The sequence below is a fragment of the Somniosus microcephalus genome, chromosome 10, assembly GCF_052327205.1.
Source record: "Somniosus microcephalus isolate GS21.2 chromosome 10, FLI_Smic_1.0, whole genome shotgun sequence".
NCBI lineage: Eukaryota > Metazoa > Chordata > Chondrichthyes > Squaliformes > Somniosidae > Somniosus > Somniosus microcephalus.
This window is the reverse complement of record NC_140996.1, coordinates 171,615,346-171,639,406: the sequence shown is the minus strand read 5'-3', so window position 1 is coordinate 171,639,406 and position 24,061 is coordinate 171,615,346. Positions and strand designations below refer to the sequence as shown.

General features: G+C 41.5%; 1 protein-coding gene across 4 annotated transcripts in view; it reads left to right on the top strand.

The window, feature by feature from the left end:
• Positions 1-24,061, top strand: part of LOC147111859 (palmitoyltransferase ZDHHC20-B-like) — a 121,329-nt gene that overhangs the window by 60,084 nt on the left and 37,184 nt on the right. For 2 of the 4 annotated variants that reach the window (XM_085999177.1, XM_085999176.1), the window contains exons 5-8: positions 2,911-2,980; positions 6,789-6,821; positions 8,462-8,582; positions 21,481-21,516. In XM_085999177.1, coding sequence (XP_085855303.1) covers positions 2,911-2,980; positions 6,789-6,821; positions 8,462-8,582; positions 21,481-21,516 — 260 coding nt within the window. The remainder of the gene's footprint in view (positions 1-2,910; positions 2,981-6,788; positions 6,822-8,461; positions 8,583-21,480; positions 21,517-24,061) is intronic. The other 2 variants (XM_085999179.1, XM_085999178.1) reach the window with 1 other exon arrangement.

Sequence of the window (24,061 nt, the reverse complement as noted above, 5' to 3'; positions counted from 1 at the left end):
TGGGACTCGATTTAAAATGTTGCCCGGCACCAGATTCACAAAGGGACACAGACAGGGCCCCAAAGCCTGGCACTCGATTTAAACCGCCCGCCCCAAAACAGCCCTGGCAAAGCCGGGCTCCCCCCAGCTAGTATTATATATATATGCTTTAAGTTGTTGTTGTTGTTGTAGTAAACTGCCCATGGACAAAACAGTCACGCTCAGTGGAGTTCGTGGCCTGCTCAGTACAAATATAAATTAGAGAGAACATTGCTAACGGTCCTAAGCAAAGTCACAAATGATATTCTCTATGACTGAGACCACACTGCATTTTCCCTCCTCGATCTTTCTGCATTCTTTGAGATGGTCAACCACACCATCCTCCTTCAATGTTTTTCTTCCATTGTTTTGCTCAGTCGGATTGCCCTCACTTGGTTCCACGCATACCTATCCAATCAAAGCCTCCATCAATGGCTCCTCTTCCCACCCTAGCACTGTTGCCTCAAGTCCCCCAAGGATTTTCCCTGGGCCACTTCCTACATACTGCCCCTTGGTGACATCATCTGCAACTTCCACATGTATGCTGATGGCACCCAGCTCTACCTCTCCATCACCTATCTCAACCCCTCCACTGCCTCTATGTTGCCTGATTGATTGCATGACTGATATCCAATCTTAGATGAGCCGCAGTACCCTCCCGCTAAACATTGGGAAGACTGAAGCCATTGTCTTCGGCCCCCACAGTAAACTCTGTACCTCACCACCAATTCCATCCCTCTCCCCAATCTTCTCTCAGGCTGAACCAGACTGCTCTCAATCTTGGTATCCTATTCAGCCCCGAACTGAGTTTCCAACCTGATTCTCTCCATCACAATGACTGACTGACTGATTATTTCCTTCTCTATAACATTTCCCACCTCCGCCCCGCTTCATCTGATCTCCCTCCTCATCTAATCTGCTGCTGAAATCTTTATCCATGCTTATGTCGCCTCCAGGCTCGACTACTCTAATGCTCTTTTGGACAATCTCCCATCCTCGTTCTATCCATGCATCCATGGTACACAGCTGCTCATAATTTTGCCCTAAGTAGCCAGCCTCTCTCTGGCTTATGTGAGGAATGAAAATGTCATTAATACTTTAAGGAGCACATTGTTCCGAAATTTAGATTAAGATGCATTGTCTAGTAGATGTAGAGAAAGCATTGTAAACGTTGGCCAACCAGTGACTTGAAAGTCACATGCAGCTCTTCTGTGGCTGAGCTGCAGTTCTTTGAATGCTTTGTTTAGCTGTACTGACTTCCCCTCTCTCTCACACTGTCCTAATGTGAGGAATGCAGAATAAGAAAGGACACCATCAGCCACATAATGGCGAAGAGTGTGGGACGGACAGTTTAAGCATTCAAGGAGAGACACTTTATTCACCGAAGTGGGAAGTGATTGCTCATTTGTACTGAAGCCTCAAGTTCACTCTATTGGTTATGGAAGTACTGCAAATTTAATTACATCATTAAATGTTGAAAATAATTCAGTTTGGTTACTGCAGGGTAACGCAGCCAACCTGATGCAAATAACAGAAATCTTTCACACAAAGGGTAGTGGAAATCTGGATCTCTTCACCCCAAAAGACTGTGGATGCTGGGTCAACTGAATTTTTTTAAGACTGAGATTGATAGATTTGTGTTAGGTAAGAGTATCAAAGAATATGGAGCAAAGGCAGATAAATGAGTTGAGGTACATATCAGCCATGATCTAATTGGTTGGCGGAACAGGCTTGATAGACTGAATGGTTTACTCCTGTTTCTATAAATGATTTTCATCTGATTTACCGTATACCCACAGAGCACTAGAATCATAGAATAGTACAGCACAGAAGGAGGCCATTCGGCCCATCGAGTCTGCACCGGTTCTTTCGAAGAGCAATCCAATTAGTCCCACTCCCCGTTCTTTCCCCATATCCCTGCAATTTTTTCTCCTTCAAGTATTTATCCAATTTCCTTCTATTGAATCTGTAGCCACCATCCTATCGGGCAGTGCATTCCAAACCCTAACAACTGGTTGCATAAAAAAGTTTTTCCTCATGTCACCTCTGGTCCTTCTGCCAATCCCCTTAAATCTGTACCATCTCATTATCAACCCTTCAGCTATTGGAAACTGTTCCTCTTTATTTATTCTATCTAAATCCTTCATGATTTTAAACACCTCTATCAAATCTCCTCTTAGCCTTGTGTTCAACAGTAACATTATCCTGTGCAGATCAGTCTTAAATTATCACCAATATGTCTTGGTCATATTTTAACCTCCATTACATTTGTTGAAGAATGGAGGATTACTTTACTGCGATGAAGTTATTGTGACTGAACAGTGAGAGCAAAAACAGTGACTTTGTTTGCTTGAATGAAGGTAATCTTTATTTGCGCCTCTATCCCATTTGAAGTAAAATGATAGAAAAGGAGGAACTGGAGAGAAATGGAATGATTGAAAGAGAGAGAGAGAGAGGCAGAGTGTGAGAAAGAGAGGGAATGACAGGTAATGAAAAACATCAAAAGTCACATTGATGAGCTAGATTTCAAAATTTGTTGGCTGGCATACTTGCAGTGAAAATATTAATAACCTACTTGTGCACTATATTTAAAACTTGTGGCTCTTATCAGTATGCAATTTATTTTTCCAACTTGCTTTGAACGCCCCTGCATTATAAAGACCAGTAGCATGTCACGTCATGACTTTCAGTCTTGACCGAGTTCTGATGAGCTGCATGAATACGATGTATAATCATAAAAGAAGAATGATGGATGAGGTGTAGAGGATGCATTAGGTAGATTCTCCAGAAACTTGTACATTGATCAGATATAACTAGACAACACATCTTACCTGTTGGATTTCTTGATGCCTGAGTTCATCCATATTCAGACAAGTTTTTGTCTCTTTGCAGCCATCAGGTACTGTGATAGGTGTCAAGTAATTAAACCTGACCGATGTCATCATTGCTCTGCCTGTGACATGTAAGTTGATTCTATACATTTGTAAGTTTAGGATTTTTTGTTTTGAGAAAAAAAAATTGGAGGTATTTGTCCCCACTCCCCACAAATCTGGCTGTACTGCATTTGGGTTTAACATTATAAAATGCACGGAGTGCTGAGATGTAGCATTGTGCCTCTGATTCGCCACAGGATAATTTTTAAAATAAATTATGTAGAATTTTTCAAATAATTCCATTCATGATACAAATTTCTGTAAACATAGTAGTGGTACAACCGCACTATTGCCTCGGTTATAATAAATGGATTTGGGAAATTGTGTTTAATAGAAGGTGTTCACGAGACTGAATCAGTCTCTCTTCTCATTCACAGTACTGTACCTTGACTCTACTTGCAATGTGGTTGGGACTTGCTCTGTGTTCAGCTTCTGCTCATTGCTAATTTGGTGTGAAACTTTCAGCTTTAAGGTTTGTTTCCAAGGCTGTTTCTGGAATATGCAAGAGGTGCCCCTCATGAATATAATAGATACCGATCAAGTATGTTGCAATTCTAAATCTTGTACTTGTGGTGTTGTGGCTGAGACACTCTTTTTGGCTACTGCTCACTATGCTTTGGGTGCAGGTAGAGCCACAGTGTCCCAAGCTTAGTCAGCAAGTACAAACTTGCACTAAAGCACAGTGAGCAGGAGTCACACACAGCAAGTCCCAGCCACAGCACTGCAAGTACAATTTATGGTTTAAAATTGGAACTTGGCTGTACCTCCCATATTTGAAGTGCAGTTCTTTCATCTTTAAGGAAGAGCAATGGAAACACATCAGCACTCAACACCATATCTGTCAGTTTAATTTTTACAAGTGGGAAGTAAGCAATAGCTGAATGGAGTCACAACAATGCAAGTACAGTTGAGGTGGGGACTTGGATTCATTACAACTGTATGTACACCATAATAGAGCAAAATACAGAATTATCGCTACAGCAAATGAAATTATTTTCTCATTCCTTAATTTATGCAGCCTCTTTAATGGATAGAATGTATACTGTATTTAACAATTGCAGTATTCTCTGTTTCTAAGACTAGCTTTGTAAAGAAAAGGCCAACGGTGGGATTGCTTTTTATGTGGGATGTATTAATGACTGAGCCAAATGCAACTTTATAATCAAAGGTTATGTTTGAGGTCAGAATCTTTTAAAGTGGGTCTGTTGTACAATATATAAATATTGATCGTCTGTTTTATTCCACCTGCAAATTTTGTGTATATTTGACCATGTTAAAATTTTGTAAGATGTACAATAATTTTTGTTTGACGAATTCTTTAGAAATACATTTAAAATTTATAAATTGATTTTTCACTTGTACTGCACTTTGTGCAACAGTCATTGATATAACATCCATTGCTTTATGGTAGGTTTATGGTTTTTGGATTTACCCGATTTAAAACTTGATTTTTAGCTCCTCTTCCCCATAATTTTCTTTTAAACTTAATGTTTATCTCTACAAGAGTGATAAACTAAGTAAATATTTTACTAAATCTGTCCGTTCTATTCATGTGTTTTGACATTGCATGTTCGTTGGCACTGCTCACTTCTGTAGCCGGACATTGCATCTGCGAACCAGGTTGTGCCTTTACCTGGTCATTATCTAGGTAAATGTAGTTAGACCTAGGGATTGAGCAGAGAAACCTTGCCTCTATACTCTGGCTGACTACTGTACTGTAGCACCTGCCACCACATGATCTCCTTGACTTTGGAAAACAGAAGAATATGCATTTTATTGACTCAAACTCAGGCTGTAGTTAAATTGCCATTAATCAGTACAAACAGTATATTTACAATAATTATATAATTTCTGTTCCCCTCATTGTCAAAATAGCAAAGACTCTTCTGTTGCACTAACCCTCAACTTAAAATTGATCCTCAAAAAACATGGTCACTCAATTATGGAGTAAAATGCTACCACTGAGCCTCAGAATAGCTTTGTACCTTAACGGCCTCAGACTAACTGTTTACTGGGAGAAAATCAGCCACAGATACATTTAAAATCATTTGAAGATATGAGCAAAAGACATTGAGATACTGTATCTCATAATTGTATTAGGTAATCAGCCATTCATTCATTAAATACATGAAATATTTGCCCATACAAATAACCGCTGCCACTTGCAGTAAAATTCGAAGCTGCTTGTCTGTATTCAACTGAGATGTCACACTCACCAAATTGAATAAAATGACAAGTAAAAAGCAAAATACAGCAGATGCTAGAAATCTGAAACAAAAAATGCTGGAAACCCTCAGCAGATCTGAAGCCAACAGACAAGTTAACGTTGCATCAAAACTGGATACAACTACAGATAACAACATTTAAAAGGAACAAAGGGAAGAGAAGGGAAATGTGTTTTTTTCCCCCTCCTAATTCCACTTGTTCTGTTCCTTTCTAAATGCTGTTCATGTGTAATTTTATCCAGTCCTGATGAAGAGACTATACCTGAGACGTTAACTTGTCCGCTCTCTCCACAGATGCTGACTGACCTGAGTGTTTCCAGTATTTTCTAATACTTATCTCTCAACCAACATCTAAAATAGATGATCTTGTCATTTATTTCATTGCTGTTTGTGGGAGCTTGCTGTGCACAAATTGCCTGCCACATTTCCTACATGACAACAGTGACTACAGTTCAGAAGGACTTCACTGGCTGTAAAGTGCTTTGGTACATCCTGAGGTTGTGAAAGGCGCTATAGAAATGCAAGTTCTCTTCTTTGTTTCGCCATTGTAGTAATCATAGAGCAACATAGGAAATGTAGAGAAAGAGGAAGAGAGACTGTTGCAATCAGATATTTTTCTCTCTCTTTCGAATTACTACATTTAGCAAATGTCACCTGAGTTGGCACGTTGCGTACGTCAACTGTTACAACACACTGCTTGCAGATTGCACATAAACTGAATCATAAAGTTGCAGAGATTTCACCTGATTTTTGCACCAATGTTAACTTTCTAAAGATGGAAATGCTGAAAGCCCACACAATATCTGGATTTAGTGTAACTGAGAAATGATTAACATAGAAACATAGAAGATAGGAGCAGGAGTAGGCCATTCGGCCCCTCGAGCCTGCTCCGCCATTCAATGAGATCATGGCTGATCATCCAAACTCAGTACCCTGTCCCTGCCTTCTCCCCATATCCCTTGATCCCTTTAGCCTTAAGAAATATATTTAACTCCTTCTTGAATATATTTAATGAATTGGCCTCAACTGCCTTCTGTGGTAGAGATTTCCACAGGTTCACCACTCTCTGGGTGAAGAAATTCCTCCTCATCTCTGTCCTAAATGGCTTATCCCTTATCCTTAGACTGTGACCTCTGGTTCTGGACTCCCCCGCCATCGGGAACATCCTTCCTGCATCTAGTCTGTCTAGTCCTGTTAGAATTTTATAAGTTTCAATGAGATCCCCTCTCATTCTTCTAAACTCCAGCGAGTATAAGCCCAATCGACCCAATCTCTCCTAGTACGTCATTCCTGCCATCCCAGGTATCAGTTTGGTGAATCTTCGCTGCACTCCCTCCATGGCAAGAACATCCTTCCTCAGATAAGGCGACCAAAACTGCACACACTACTCGATAATAAAATAACTACTGAAAATCGTTAAAAAAATTAAGCCAAAAACCAGAAACCCCACTTAAGGTTACATCTCAAAGGAACTAATTCATATGCTGCCTCACTGTCTTTTCACAAAGACAATCTTGTAGAATGAGTCAAGTATATTAGTTTGCTTGATTTAGTTGAAGGCCCAGTGGATAAAAACTCTTAGTTTTGTACTAACCTTTGGTCTTTTTTTCAGGTGTGTATTAAAAATGGATCATCATTGCCCTTGGTATGTTATGTCATACTTTAAGTATAACTAAAATGTTTACTGTAACAACTGAAGCAATGCAATTAGTGAAATGTTTTCCTTTCACAGAAGGGAGATACACATTGTGTGGAGGAGGGGACAGGACTTCGGTCTTTTTTTTAAAGGAGACCAAAAAAGAAAATATAGAATTTAATTTGGGGGCCAAAAATTCCAATATAACTATTGCGTCATCTAACTTTTCAGCTTTATTTTTGTGTTAAGTGCTAAGAATGATCAAAAATAAATGCTTACATGGTATCTTGGCACCATGGGTAAAATATACTGTTTCACTGTTCTTACAGATTTGATCATACGTTGATGCTTTCAGTACAGGAGTTGTTTAGTTATCCATGAAGCTTACATTTTTATTATGGAAGTGTAATTTTATAACTTTTCTAAAACTACAGCTGTGGTGTAGTTGTATTATATTTTATTGCATAATAAAAAATAAAAGCCATACAAACTGCAGTAGAGTAGTATGCTTGAGTATCGGTGTGCAATGGCGTAGTGGAATGCAACTTTGATTTCCTGAAATAACAACAGAAAATGCTGGAAACACTCAGCAGGCCAGGCAGCATCGTGGAGAGAGAAACAGAGTTAACATTTCAGGTTGATGACCCTTCGTCAGAACTGGGAAAAGTTAGAGAAGTAACAGGTTTTTAAGCAAGTGTGGGGCAGGGAAAGGGAGGAGGGGAGGAAAGAACAAAGAGAAGGTCTGTAATAGGCTGGAAGACAGGAGAGATTAAAAGACAAAAGTGATGATGGTGCAAGGCTAAAGGAGATGGTAATGGGGCAATTTAAGAAACAAAAGATGACTCTAGATGTGGTGTAAATGGCGATGGCAGAATCATCAACAGCTGCCATGTGAGAGAAAAAAGAAAAAAAATGTAGGGGCCGAGGTTTTAGTCTGAAATTGTTGAACTCTATGTTGAGTCCAGAAGACTGTAAAGTGCTTTGATTTCCTGCTTTGAGTTTTTTTATTCTCCTATGTGATATTGAGGATGCAGAAATTTGGTGTCTCACCTTGAGAAGGGAGCAGAAATCAGGTGAGAATTTCCCCCAAGCTTTGCTCATGCACCGACAAAGAGAACGCCCAGGATACATTTACACTACTAGTGTAGGACCAGTGCAAAAGTGCTTCACTTAATGCTGATACTCAGTAAGTTGTGTTAAATGTACCTTAAATCCAAAGAATCTGACCTGACACTTGGACATAGTGGAGTGAGTCTCCGTCCGCTTCATGCCAATGCTAAACTTGCAGTATAAATCCACCCTTAGTGGTATGGACAGAGGCCTAGGAGACTGTTTCCCTGCACTCTTCAAAGGGTGTGGTGCATGGACTTTGTAGACTAGAAGGGCAAAATAGGTCATGCAGGATATTGGGAGACCAAGTGATGGAAAAATGGAGAAACAAAGTAAAATGAAATACCTGTCTCCTTTTTATATTAAAAAAAGGTTCAATACCATACATGTACTTTAATCTTTGAAAACAAACCAAGGATATGAATTACAGACGACTATATTGTAAGTTTATGGTAATGGATTATTGTGATATTTTGTAGTAAATGGTGTATGGATGTACTCTCTGTATTACCTAATAATATGCAAACTTTTCCTCTTAGGGTGAATAACTGTGTGGGATTTTCGAACTACAAATATTTTATGCTCTTTTTGGCATATTCTTTGTTATATTGTTTGTTCATTGCGGCAACTGTGCTACAATATTTCATCAAGTTTTGGACAGTAAGTTCATCTTTATTTTGTCATTGCATCTTTTCTGTTGCATGTTCTGTAGAAGATGAATGTGTGAAAATTGGAATTTGTGTTTTTTCTTTTAAAAAACATTCCAAAAATACTTCTGAATTTTGATGAAAAACTGTGTAGATTGGAGCCTCAATTATCCACAACAGCGGAAAACATCCCCTCCCCAGAAGATTATGAAAATTGGTAGATAATCAGAAGTCCTAAATTATATCACTCTTGCTCTGCACTTTGAATGCTGTTTGCCTCCCTGCTACATTTCTAGCAGCATTCACCTTACCAACCCACCTCGGTCCTCTCCAGCAGTATTAACTTTTATTTAGCCTGCTGGCAATTTCAGGCCAACTGCTGGCTTGCAAATCAACAAAGACCCAAGATAGCTAGCTAAATTTGCTCCCAATGCCAATTGTGGTCTTCCGGGCTACAGAATTAAGTGTTAAATGCAGTATGTTATCACATGCGATCCAATTGGCAGCCCCATAGTGTTGTTCTAAGTGCAACTGCAAAATTTAAATTTCAATCATCCTGACTGTTTAACTGTGCTACTTGCCAGTATTTAAACAGACTCTTTAAAGTCAGCAACTCTGCTGAGATTAGTGCTGTAGAGACTGTTGACAGGATTGCTGGAGGTGAGCATGCAGCTGCAGTAGCGGGGGGGGGGGGTACACAGTTGAGCATTTTTGGCTGGCAGGTCCAAGCTGTATTTGTAGGTGGGGGGGGGCTTTGAACCGACAGATCATCTGACAGGACCAATGTAGGTGAGTGCAGCTGAGAATTTGCACTTGCCCATCCTTGCAGATAGTGGGAGCATGGATAATTAAGGTTCCATTGTATTTGCAAGCTTGATTGAATCAATTCAGTATTCTTAAAGTCTTATCCAAGTTTTTTTAATTGCTCACTTGCACAATTACTTCAATATTTATATTAGCATAATTGAAAGAATATTCCTCAAACGTTTTGTTTTCTAAAATAATCATAGGATTAGACCGTTCAGTCCTGATAAACGCATAACCTGTAAACTGTGGTTAATATAGCCAATTGGCAACTATTTCTACCACAGCCCATTTAATTATGCAGAAATTCATATGAATACAACACGCATATGTTAAACAAAATGTGTTTTATGCAAAAGTGACCCCCTCTCCTGAAATGTAGTACTGTTCCTGTGTGAAATTTGTGAATTTGCTATATTTAATATGCTGGAGATTATTAACTGGTTGGGTAATATTTTATGTTGGTGTGGGTTATGGATTGATCTAAAATACCATATTGATAAATTTGAGTGATCAAGGTGAGGAATGTTGATTGAAACACTTTTTTTTCCATATTTTGTACTCTGGTATAAAATGGATTAAAATCTCTCTGCTCCAACAATGTACCTTAATCCAAACTAATGAGCACTGATACTGTACCAGTGTGATATTTTCTTTTTGGTGCACCAGTCATACTTAAGATTAGCAATTTCTGCTGAATGAATTATGGATGGTTTAGTGCCCAGTAGGAATTGAACTGAGGCTATAGACTCATTTCATATGGAACCAATGGAGGAAGAGATCTTCAACCCATCAGACTAGGCTGGATACAGACCCAGGTCCTAGAGATGAAAGGAGTATGTGCTAACCCACTGCTCCAACTAGCCCTCTTGAATTAAGAATTTCAAACAATGGGACTGAATGGGGAGGGGGGAATTTACATTGGAATTCTGGATGTGGACTAGGTATGCGTTTATCTGGAGTTGACTTTATTTAAAGGGAAAGTTGATTCCGAAATACCTTGCTGTAAAATCCAGTGTATAAATTGCTCCCATTATATTTAGAGGACATTAAAATGTAACTTGTATACCAAATTTTAGTAAGTAAGCACGATTCTAGTACCTAATTACCATTCATGCACTTTAAAATGCCCTTTTAAATTTACGAATATGTGAACTGTTAGGAGAATCTCATTTACATTGCCTTCTGGGAGGACTGTTCCCAGAAACAACAGTTGCAAGCCATCAACTGTTGCCTACTGAAATACAAGGGATACTGATTTATGTGACTAATATAAAAGTTTGATACAAATAGATGAACAGTTTCTAGTGAGCATTAGATACCTCTTAACTTTTCCCCCCACCCTCTCCAAAATAGAAAAGTGCCTGCAAAATTCTGGGGTGTTTAGGCAGTTTTCCATTTGGAATGAAATGGTGCTAAAGCTTCATGTAATGCTTGTCCTGCCTGTTGATCTCCCTCCATATGAGGAAGTTGAAACTTGGTGAACCAGCATTGTAAAGTACTTGCGTTCCTAGGATCAAATTTGAAAGACATCTCTTTAGTTGCCTTCAGCTGCATCCTGTTATACCACCAAATGTATTCAAAAAGTTATACATTCTCTCCAGTATAAATATCAGAATAAAAAATGTCTATTTGAGGATTGCTTCCTGTTTTGAATGTGAAGCTTAAATATTTCAAATCAGTTTCTTAGCTATTCAGCAGCTGTAGCAAAATGACCAGATGAGAGGAGATATATAATCCAGTTTTAGCTGTGTTCCTTTACTTGGTCTGAAATTAGCATTGTTAGCAATTTACTGATGATCAATCTACTTGTTTTTACTGAAGGGCTTGTTTTTTATTTTAAGTTTGCTTCTTTTCTTGCTTTGCTCTTTTGTTTCAGGCACTTAGCCACTGTTTCTCTGTAGAATGTCTTTGTTTCAGCGATAATTGCTCTTCCTACATTTTGTAGTGTTTGTCATTTCTGTTGGGACTGAAGTCTCACTGTTTTTCTGAAGTGTTGTAGCACAGATCACAAATGTAGAACATTTTATACTTTGTATAAATGTCTGTTTAAGAGCTGTTGCACATTAATTTGCTGATGAGTTTTTTTTTTAAACAAGGCATGTTTGAAGGGTATCCGACACTTGTCCCAATTATTCTTTAAACTGTGAAATATGAATTGTTTTCAGAAATTGTACTCTATCTTTTTTTTTCCTTGTGTAGGAGAGTTGGGAGCTGATATCACCTAAACTGGATGTTATAATTTTGTTGGCATTTATTGTTCTTGGGTTCATCTATGCATCAGTATCAACAAAATTCGATAGATATTGCAACATCTCGAGCATATTTTTTCAGTTAAATAGAAATATAGCTACTGCTGTATTCTGTCTAATTTATTTTCATTTTCAGTATAACAGCTTGTGGATTCCCAGTTTTTTTCTATCAAATGCTTTAAATGAGATTATCCCTGCAGTTTTATTGGCACTATCTACTCAGTGGAAATTTCAGTTTAAAACCTTATTTAAATGTATACATTATTGTTGGTCATTAGGTACTAGCTATTTCTCTGATCATTTTTGGTATGAATTTCTCCTATTGTATGAGGTCTGTGTCAACCTTTCCATTGCCACTTTCTTTCAGTGTTGTTCTGCTGGTCCCTTCATTTTAGCAGTGTTACTGCTATAATGTCCTCATGCATTTGCAATCTTCAAATGGATCACAAATATCATATCTGTACTGTAAGAAAAATGTTGCATTAAAAATTTACAAAAGTAAAGATTGACAGTTATCACCTGGACTGATGCAATGTTTAAGTAGAAGTGAGCAAATGGGAAAGTTGATTATAATTTGTGTTCCAAATCTAATGTCCATGACCGATGCCTTTATGCAGGTGAATAATCAGTTATACCTTTCCTATTTAAAGGGGGTCTTGTCTGTACCATTGAGAAATTCAAAACATTACAAAAAATTTAAATTAACTTAAGCATTTTTATTTAATCGTGTTTTTGTTAAAGTCATTAGCATATATTGTTAGGAGAGCAGTGAACTGACTTGGAGGAGTTACTGACCCCAACAGTGTGAATGAACTGAATCATCAATAGTAATCAGTAACCTACAACAGTTCATTAATTTATCAGTTGAACTGAGGGTATGCCAATTCCATGGACTTATGCTGTTGGGCAGTAATTCCTCCTTGCCAGTTTTCCGCCTGTAAAAGTCTTGCCATTTAAACAAAAATTTACAAAATCAACAACAGAAAATCAGGATATTATAGGTAAGTGTAATTCTTAATGAATGATCAAGAATAAGGCCGTACAGTGCGCTCAAGTGTTCAGAAGGAGGTGGTGCACTCATGCTATCACTCTCAGCCAGCCCCTAGCAAAGGTCTGTGGTCTCCTGTTTTGCGCAAAATTACTATTTCACTTTCTTGTTGAAATTAGATGTGAAGAATATATTTTTCAGTCAAATATTTGGGGATCAGGCCATTGGAGGGATTTATATGGAATACTCCTTTTAAAGGCTTTCTTTTGAAAAGGGATGCTGGTGGCAAGACTCACCTTAATCTCCATAATGAGTCTGCAATGTTTGCATTAAAGTATTTCATTGAAATTCCTTTATGAGCAGCAAATAAAATTATGAAGACCGTAGCAAATATCCAAATACTTTAGAATAGCTGCATATAGAAAATATATATAATCTTTTAATTTGGCCATTTTATAGGAAGTCCTGTACCCTGACGTTCAAGATCAACACTCCTGAGTTGTTGTAGGGTGTGTGGAGTGAATGACGGGCAAATTTTCAGTAAATCAGACAGAATTTCATCCTGCATAAATCAGAGGTCACCAATTAACCACAGTCATCCACTAGGCACCTTCTCATTTTTCAGAAGTATGCAGTACAGATATTTTCTGCAGTGGAAGACTGTAGGCTTACAGAAGTGGACAAGAGCACCATAACATGGCTGACAATATTGTTGTACATTTTAGATTACCTCAGTAACTCTCAGACCTGTAGTTTTCCATTTCTCGCCTGCAAATGTTATATTTCATTATATCTTGTTTAGCTAAGTTTATCTTAAAATAAATTTCAAAGGTGAACCCAGCTCCCCAGATGACTCAGTAAGTAAATACACTGTATGATATGGTACTGAGCCATATAGACCAGGAAGATTCCAGGTTACATTAAATGTTAAGTGCTGGATTAGCTCGTCTCGAGAGTGGCAATGAGGGCACTAATAATGACCTCTGTGTCCTTGGGGAATTTGATTGCAGTGACTCCTGTTGGGACGTGTGTGGACATCAGGTAAAGCGAGGATGGAGCTTGGTTTTAATGCCTCGAATCATTAAATTGCCCTCCTGCTTAATGTTGGGTCACACACGTGAAGAATGACCAATTGGGTGAGATCTCAGAGGGGTCCTGGTATCCTTGGAACCATACGCCAGCATGTCACTGCCTTCAATAGAACGGAGCAAAAGAAGGTAAACATCTTCACTGAAGTTTTGCTTTATGGTACTGGTAGCAGTCTTGTCTCTGTTCTGAAGACAAACTGAGGAAGTCATTTGGGGAAATGGTGAAAGCTGCTTTCTACACGTGACAGCTCTTAAGCTGATCACATCTAGAGTTTTCAGTTTTTTTAAGTATCCTATTACTGTATAACTAATGCTTCCTTCATTACTCCCAAAAAGGATATAAAATGTATTCTGCAGTCCTCATTATCACCATTACATGACTTCAGCTTATTTGTCATGTATTCCTATAGTGTTGTGCATCAGATATTAGTCCTCAGTCACGTAGCAGCAAAAATTGTGAGTGTCACCTGTTTAATTTATACTTTTTAATCGGCGTATACATAGATGCAGTAATCCTTTGCATTGCAATATATTTTCTGAATGCCATAATTTGACTCTTTTACATACCAGGAATTGCAGTCTTTATTTTTTACTGTAAGAGAAACCATATTGCTAAGTGTCAAATTTCACAAATCAGTTGATAAGCAGATGGGCCTTCCTGAAAATTCACCTCATTTTCAGTAGGTGAATCAGTCTTAATGTAGTTATATTGCATATCCACTAGTGCCTACTGTGGTTTTATATATAGACCGCCCTACATATTCCTGGCAATTTTTTCATTTGTCATAAAGTGAAAATATTCACCTATTGGCAATGTTGTGAAGCTGTAATCCAAAATAATTTAAATAGTAGAAATGGAAACAGTTGTGCCCAGAAAGCCATCGTATTTTTATTTGCTGTATTGTTGCATATCTCCAGAAACATGTTTTACTGCTACAACCACTAAATCCTATTGACTGTCAAATAGTAAAAGAATAAAAGTAAAAGCAATGCCCAGATGAGGCAAAGCTTGGAAGTGTTGTAAACAGTGTGGCGGACTTCAGGAGGACAAAGACAGACTGGTGAAATAGGCAGGCACATGGCAGATGAAGATTAACGTAGCAAAATGTGAAATTCTAAATTTTGGAAGGAAAAATGACAAGAGGCAGTACAAGGGGGTGCAGAAACACAGACCTGGAGATTCACATACACAAATCACTGAAGGTGGCCAGGACAAGTTGATAAAGGTGTTTTTTTTGGCTTTATAAATAGGGGCATAGAGTAGAAAAAGAAAGGAAGTTATACTAAACCTTTATAAATTGTTGGTTAGACCTCAGATAGAGAATTGTGTCCAATTCTGGGCACCACACTTTAGGAAGGCCTTGAAGAGGATGCAGAGATTTACTAGAATGGTACCAGGGATGAGGGGTTTCAATTATCTGGAGAAGCTGGGATTGTGCTCCTTAGAGCAGAGAATGTTACAGGAAGAATTAATAGAGGTTTCAAAATTTAGAGGGGTTTGGATGGAATAGATAGGGTAAAACCTTTGCTACCGGTAATTAGAGGACACCAATTTAAAATAATTGCCAAAAAAAGGCCGGTAAGGAGATAGGAATTTCTTTTACTCAGCGAGTTATGATGATCTGGAATGCATTGTCTGAAAGGGTGGTGGAAACAGATTCAGTAGTAACTTTCAAAAAGGAATTGGATCTCTACTTAAAAAGGAAAAATGCGTGAGGCTATGAGGAAAGAGAAGGGGAGTGAGACTAATTGGTAGCTCTTTCAGAGAGCTGGTATAGGCACGATGGGCTGAATAGCCTCCTTTGCTGTATGATTCTATGAGGCTTTCAGATATTGAGCTTATTGAATCAGCAAGTTGCAGGGTTGTGTAGGATAGTGATTTTCTTGCACAAGAATAGATTCGGGTTGTCTCGTCATGAAAGCTTCACAGTACAATCATAAATTTATTGCTCATTGTGATATTGAACACATGAAAAATATTTGTGCTAAAGGCGCTTCAAACATTCAGGAAACAACATTAAAATTACCACTTTTAAAAAAAAAAATCTCAACTGGCTTCAATTTCAGAGATATTTCACCTAACTATTCCATTAAAGTCTGTTACTTTAACAATCTGTAAACAGTATATTTTTCTCTTTAAAATATAAGACAAAACAGAATGTCTGCAGTATATCCAACTTCTGATACTTAAATCTTAAGATAAATAATTTTTTCATGGTTTCTGGTTGGTATTATTCACCTTAATTTAATTGCTGTACAAGTAAAGTATAGACTTAACCACATCACACAATTCGAGCAAAGAAAAAGTATGGATACTCTTGGTACTGTGGAGTACTAAATGTCAGTTCAAGGTTACACTCTATATGCCGAGTTCCCAGCCTTGACCATACTATAGAGGTAGTTTCTGAGCATTAGCTGCTACTTCAGTGGGAGGGATGAAAAATTCAGAGGCCATGTCACCGTGGCAGTTCTTGTGCTCTTTCCAATGTCTGGTAACAGAAAAATATTGACAAAGACTTGGGATTATGTTGTCTGTTGGCCTTGTCATCAAAGAATGTACGGATTGGCATGGGGGAAACCAAAAGATAAGAAAATAGAAACTTTTTGAAAATTATATTAAGGCCTAGAAATTCAGTTTTGCCAGTTTTGGGGCGCTAACGTTAGCGCCCGCCCGACTTTAGCGCCCGCCCCAAAGTTGCGCCCCCTTCGCTGAAATTCAGTTGCTTCGCCCTAAGAGGTTGCTGGAGCGCTAAAAGAGGCGTTACACGACTATCTTTAGGCGCTAAGCCGGCGGTGCAGAGGGATAGCGCCGAGGCGGGGCGCAGCGCGGGTGCGGTCATTTTTTGATTGACAGCAGACCCCGTGGCGCCGGCCAGCTCTTAAAGGGGGAAGGGACGATTTGGTCTGCTGCCACGCCCTGCACACTGCAGCTTTCAAACTAGGCCTCAACACTGCTGCTGAGCCCAAGGAGCCATGGCAACGCATGATAAGGCCCGTGAGCGTGCCCTGCGCTTCTCAGAGCGTGATCTGGATATCATGCTGACAGCATTGGAGAAGAGGCGCAGGATCTTGTTCCCAGACAATGGCAGGAATCCCACCCACCGCGTCTACACCAAAGCCTGGAGGGAGATCGCCACCAGGGTGTCGTCCTACGGCGATGCCCCCAGGGACAAGGTGCAATGTCGGAAGAAATACAATGACCTGACCAGGATTGTCAGGGTGAGTACCCTTTCCACTCTCCTCCTCATTCTTGCATGTACACCTGACATGATGGGCAAAGGGACCTGAAAGGCCTAATGGGCAGCCCTCAGCCAGCAGCTTTGGGACAGTCATGAGCATCAATTGCACATTCTGCACTTTACACACTGGCCAAGCTATTCCACCATGAGAGGCAGTGCACACTACGTCACGGCTACACACCGTACTTAGAGCCCGTCCTTTCTCGTGCAGGCTAAACTTGCGAATAATCGCAAGCGCCGCGACATCACCGGGGGAGGCCGCGCCAAGTTCCAGAAGCTCACTCCCCTGGAGGAGCGCGTGAGTGGCCTCATGGGAGGCTGCGTGATTGTGCCCAGAGCGTGCGGAGAAGCCGACCCTCCGCTGCCCGGCAATGGTAAGGACCTCGCCTTTTGGCCCTCTCTCGTCGCACTTGCGCATCCGAGCTACCTCCTTTGCCACTGTGCCACCAATGCGCTGAATGTCACCAGTCATGACTCCCTCGCTGACGCCCTCTCCTCACTCTGAAGCTACTCTTGTGCCTTCCTGCTTTCAGCTGGTGACGAAGAGCTCCCTGAAGCTGCCAGTGACAGCCCCTCCGAACAGGAGGAGGAGGAGGAAGAGCAACCCGGACCATCAGGGGAGGACTCGGGTCCCGCAGCAGAGGGCGAAGTGTTGGACACGTCTTCCCTGGACAAGAGCCTGGAGCAACTTTCGGAGGGGAGTGCAGCTGCTGGGACCAGTGGCGTCCAGCCACCCAGGAGGGCTGCGGGTGGGCCGCGGCCTTCCCCCCCAGAGGGGGGAAGGATCGGAGGGGAGTGCAGTTGCTGCGGACATTCGGCGCCAGCAACGTGCCAAGGGTCGCCTTGCTCGGACCCCTGCTCCCCAGCGGGAGAGTCCCGCCTCCAGTCCGGCCACCTTCACCTCGGAGGAGGTGCGCCAGCTGGACCAAATGGCCGAGGATTCGGACCGCCGCCACACAGAGCTCATGCAGGTGGTGGGACGGATGCCTGAGGCCATCGAGTCGCTGGCGACCAGTGTGTGGGAGTTTGGGGCATCAAATGCCGAGAGTGGCCGGATAATGATGAAGGTAGTGGAACGGATGCCTCCGGCGATGGAGTCGCTGGCTGATGCCGTCAAGTCAGTGGCGGATGTGATGCGGGTGCAGACCAGGGCAACGGGCACTCACTGCTGCCACACGCGCTGCCTCAGCCAGGCATCGCCAGGACACCCGCCGCGCTGCAGCAGCACAGCGATCCGCCCTTCGGCTGATTGGTGCGGATCGTGCAGTGCGTGCCCGGGCAAGTGCCAGCGTGCGACATCACCAGCCAGCGCCTCCAATACGCCAGCTTGCCCACATTGCGCCATCCGTCGCCGCCACTCCCCCAGTGGAGCATCAACGGCAAGCGGCTGGATCTAATGGTGGCCATGCACATGTGCGCCAATCAACAGCCGGCCCCTCGAGGCCCAAAGCCCGTGTAGGCCGCCCCCCAAGGCCATCTGGCGGAAGGACATCTGACCCTCAGGCGCCTTCCCCCAGCCTCGCAGCAGCCACTGGGCAGAGCTTGCGGAGGAGCAGCAGGCCGGGCAGGGGCGCCAAAAGGCTGGACAAGGTCTCGCCCTCGCGGGCCACTAAGTAGAGGGTGTGGCCAGCTTTCATTTTATATGGCGGTGGACATCTTTATTTTGCCCATGGTTGTTTTGTTTATGGGTATATTTTTTGCGTTAAGGCCGAGGTTGAGGCCTGGTTTGTTTAAATGTGGAGTTACTCCTCCCCAGGTTGTGGGAGTGAGTCGTTTGTTGCACTTTTTGTGGGGGCCGTTGATTGTTTTTGGGATTCATGTGGGAAGGGGTTTCATTTTTGTCAAATATAAATTTATCTTTATTCAGACCGTGTCCATGGTTGTTCTTGTTAGTCTTTGTTGCCTTCGCCGGCTGAGGGCTTGCGGAGCGGCTGCATTCATCTTGCTTCATGGCCACAAGGCATTCCCTGACGGGGCTTAGAAGTTACGTTCAATAAGCTGGCGACGGACGGCCCTTGGACCTTGTCACTCCCTCCTGGGAACGTACTCCTCCTCCTCCTCCTGCTCCTCCTCCTGAGGTGGTGGTCCAACGTCAGGTAGCAGTGCCTGAATCCTGCGGAGAGCCAGGTTGTGTAGCATGCAGCAAACTACGACAAATTGGGAGACCCGTTGCGGCGAATACTGCAGAGATCCGCCGGAACGATCAAGGCAGCGGAACCGCTGCTTGAGGACCCCAATAGTTTGCTCGATGATGTTTCTGCTCCTTTGATGGCTCTCGTTGTATGCCTCTTCAGCAGCGGTCCTGGGCGCACGGAGCGGGGTCATGAGCCAGGTACACAAAGGATAGCCTTTGTCCCCGAGTAGCCATCCTCTTTGGGGAGGCTTTGCCTCGAACATGTCATGCACAGTACTCTGCCGCAGGATAAAGGCATCATGGCAGCTGCCTGGAAAGCAGGCATTGACAGCCAGGATGTGCTGCTTGTGGTCACACACCAGCTGCACATTGAGAGAATGGTAGCCCTTCCGGTTGCGATACTGCTCGCCATGCTCCAGAGGTGCCCGCAAAGCCACATGCGTACAGTCAATGGCGCCCTGCACCAAGGGGAAGGCCGCGAGTCTAGCAAATCCCACTGCACGCTGATGCTGGCTCTCCAGGGCCATGGGGAAGGAGATGAATTGGCGTCTCCTTCTGAAAAGGGCATCGGTCACCTGGCGGATGCAGCGATGCACGCCGAACTGGGATATGTTCGCTATGTCCCCAACAGCGGATTGGAAGGAGCCGGTGGCATAGAAGTTCAATGCCACCGTCACCTTCACTTCCACCGACAGAGACGTCCTGCACCTCAGCTTTGGACGCAGATCTCTGCGAAGCAGGTGGCAGATCTCTGCAACCACCTCCTTTCGGAATCTCAGCCTTCTTACACATCGCGCGCCACTCATGGTGAGGTAGGAGCGCTGCTGGCGGTATACCCTGACTGGGTAAGGCCTATGTTGCCGACGCCTGTTGCCCCCTCTGCCTCTAGCCAGGGCTGCCCCTCTGACCCCGCGTCTGCGAGCCCTACGCACATGGCGCTGAAACTCCACGTTGGCACCCCATGCAGCCCCCATCAAATGCTGGCAAACAGTCAAATTTCCAACAGGGCACTTGCAGCGCTTTGGCCTGAGTCCAAAAATACCTGAGCTATTGCTGCACGAAACCAGTTAGCTCTCCTCCTTGTGTGTCCAGAAATCCGTTGCACAAGAGTGTTTGCTGCAAAATGGCTGCCCTTTATACTGCAGGGTACGTGCCCTTTAATTTGCGCTCCCTGGGGCCCGCGTCGGCTGTGTTGCGTTCCATTTTACAAACGCTCTGGCCACCAGCCGCACAATGGGGCGGTCCAACTGAAGTTTGGAATCGGGGCGCGCAAAGGGCGTTGCACGAGGATGTGACGTCATTTTCTGCGCGCGCAGCCGGGCGGGCGCTAAACTTTACGCCGGCGCTAAGGGTCCACTTAATTTGGGGCGAGGCGCAAACTGCGCTGCGCCCGGGCGCTACATGCATAGCGCCCGAAATTCACTTCTCTTAAGGCGCTAACTGCTGGCGCAACCAACTGAATTTCTAGGCCTAAATGTTTAAAGATGTTATTAGAGGGCTTCATTGGTAAATGCACCACATGATGTGATACTGAATTATATAGAATGCAAAGGTGCTGGGTTCAAACCCTGTTTTGTCATGTTAGTTGATCTCCGTTAGGGTGATGGTGGGGTCAGTATAATTGGCCTCTGTTCCTGGGCTAGGGAATTAGTAGACTATTTTGATGTGCTGCATCACAGAGTGGTTGCTTTGCTCAACTGGTAGCATTCTCACCCTGAGTCAGTATCGTCTGTTCAATATCTACAGTAGGATGAGACCACATAATCTAGTCTGATATTCCAGTGCTGTATTGTCAGAGGTGCTGTTCTTCAGATGAGGTGTTAACCTAACATCACAATATTTCTTGTGGTTCAAGTAGACATTAAAGATTTTATAGCACCACACAGAGACGAGCACGGAGTTCTCCTGATGTCCTGACCAACAACAACACCTAAAACAGATTAAACTGGTCAGTCATCTGATTTATTATTTGTGGGACCCTGTGGCTGCTGCATTTGCTGTTCTTGAAATTAATTAGTTGCGGTGCTTTCGGATAGATGTCTTGAAGATGTGATAATGTGCTATATAAATGCAACATTTCCTGAAACTGAAGCCTGTAACTCCCTCAATAATGTTGTCACATTTCACAGATAAAATGTATGTACAGAAATGTTAATTTACAGTTTCTGTAGTTGTTCGATAATTAAACTTCCCTCACATGTAGGAGCAAAAGAATCCTACCTCCAAAAACAGGTGACACAGTAGGTAGTTCAATTTTCAAGTGGCTTATTGTGTACAAATGGAATAGTTGTACTTGGACAAATTCATCTTCCCTTCCCATCCCATCCCATCCATGCCTTTTTGCATGGCAGATGAATCAATGAATTAATCTGGTTTTCATTAAAGTGTGTCTTTATTTGCATATAGCTTTGTCGCAGGAAATCATCAGTGAATTGCCCTAAGGTAAAATGCCAATGCGTTCCTTATTTGGTGTACTTTTGGTATTGAAAATAGTGGAGTTGAAGTTGTACAGTGCATGTGACTTTCAGTATGTTGCTGTTGTAGAAGGTGAAAGATTCAATGTTTTTATAAATGTTCTATATTGTGCAGCCAGAAAGGGGTATATTTTGAGTGTTATTTACAAAAGTAATCAGTGTTTAATATAAATGACTAGATAATCCTGAAATATTAAATACATTGACCTGAAGTTTCTTCCTTGGGCGCAACCCAAACATTAGATCCAAAATGGGTACAATGTATCGCCCATTTTTACAATGTCAAGTTACGCCCAAGTACCATTCTCATTAGAGTACACCCAAACCCAAAATTGGCATAACTCAACGAACCACACCAGTATATTTTTCCTTTTGAGACTTAAAATTTAACTTTCAACTCATTTAGCCATCATTCATGCACATTGGGCACAGCTGTTTAAGAACCTGCAATCGGGGAAGCTTTTCAATTTTTAATGTGACTTACACTTATGCCATAAAATACATTAAAAGAAACCAAAAATACAGAGCCGGTCTCGGTGAGGATAATGTTTTTTAAAACGCTCAAAAAATGCAATTTAAAGACCAGAAAAGTGACTCTGCTTCCTGCTGTGCCTAAAAATCTGGTCGCAATGTTGAGGCCCCCTTCCAACAAGCTCACTTGGGGGATGCGCTCATTTGAGAGTCAGAGGCGTGGTCAGTTTTATTGGCAGTGATTTGTTTGGACGTAAAATTTGCTTAATGTGAGGAAGATTTTGGCTTAGTTTGATCTTAATCCACTGGAGCAGATGTTCATTGTGAATTTGCACTAACTCACTTACACTCAAAATTCTGCAATCTTTTAAGCCACGTAATTTGTTTGCACCCAGATTGAGTGTATCAGCGCAAATGTGGAGGAAACTCCAGGCTAATTCTCCCGTTTGCGTAGTCACCATTTTCAACTTAAATATGTGCCTTCAGACTTTTTGCAGATTTTCTGAATAGGGTGTTTACATGAGTGATGGCAAACAAGTCATTGTTAAAAATCTAGCTTTGTTCCTGATAAAGTATGTTGAAATTTATCGATGATCTGGATAAAATTAAAACCTCCCCTTTAGGATACTTTGAAATCAGAATGTATTGAAATATTACTGAATTGTTACTCCTATCCAAAAAATTACTATATGGCAATGTTCTTGAAAATATACATCTTTTGCTAGTACTGTAGCATATATTTTAACAGTAAATATATTGTTGGCTAACTTTAATGTAAATGTTTTAATTTTACTGTGCTTTTAGGTGCAGATAAGCTTTCGGCAATCATCTTTTTGGCAAAGCATAACCTCACTGATTTTCCCAAATAATATCCCGTGTGGAGTAAAATGAAATATACAAACACACATGCATGAAATGTTACTGTTAACTTCAAATTATAGATATCTTTATAAAGCCTGACCAACTCAATTTCAGAAGTGCCATTAAAAATACTTCAGTATTGAGATCCTGCCTAGTAAAATGTTATTTTTAATTAGCTGATGTGGTTTTTATATTGAGCAGTTTACTTAAAATAGATCATGAATGCTAGTGTGATGCCCATTTAGTGTGTGCGTCTAAAAATGGGTAATCAGTAATACTCTGGAGATCAACTCCAGAAATGGTACACATCAAGAATTGATTCACTTACTTATCATTGGCAAGTATCTGTTGTGTCCCACAGCATCCATCTGGTTACCTTTATATAAGGACATAAGAAATAGGAGCTGGAGTAGGCCATTTGGCCCTTCGAGCCTGCTCCGCCATTCAACAAGATCATGGCTGATCTTCTACCTCAACTCCACCTTCCCCCACATTATATATAGTTTTAAAACATGAACTCACCAAAGGAAACTCCAGTATTAAGAACCAGAGTTTTTGAATGCTTTCTAAATGTTTAGGTTTGTTTTCTTCCTTAAATATATGTTCTGGTTTTGTCTAATTCCAGGTGTATTACACTTCCCCCTCTCTTAAATGCATCTTTTGCTTAATGTGAGGAAGATTTTGGCTTAGTTTGATCTTAATCCACTGGAGCAGATGTTCATTGTGAATTTGCACTAACTCACACAATAAAGATACACTTTGATATAAATTTACTTCTTCACATTCCTGTTATCTCAGCACTAGACATTGGCAGTAACTAAAGTCTTGTGATTTAAAGTCAATATTGGGAATGTTTTGGAGTATAAAATGCCCCTTCTGTACACATTCCATGATTATCTGCCTGACCAGAATCTTATAATGGGTAAATCAGTGGTAAATAGCAGTGATCGGCAAACTCAGCAGCTGCAATTTATTTCAACCAACAGTTATCATTACAATAGATCATTTCCCAGTGCAGAGAGATACAGAAATGAATCTCTACTAAACAGTTTCAAGGTACATTGTTCTAGCTCAAAAATGTAGGTTTATTTTAAAATGTTTTAGTGGAGTGGTCAGAGTACAACTATTTATAAGTCCTTCACCAATATTCCCAACTCCAGGTAAATGCATGTGAAGTAAAG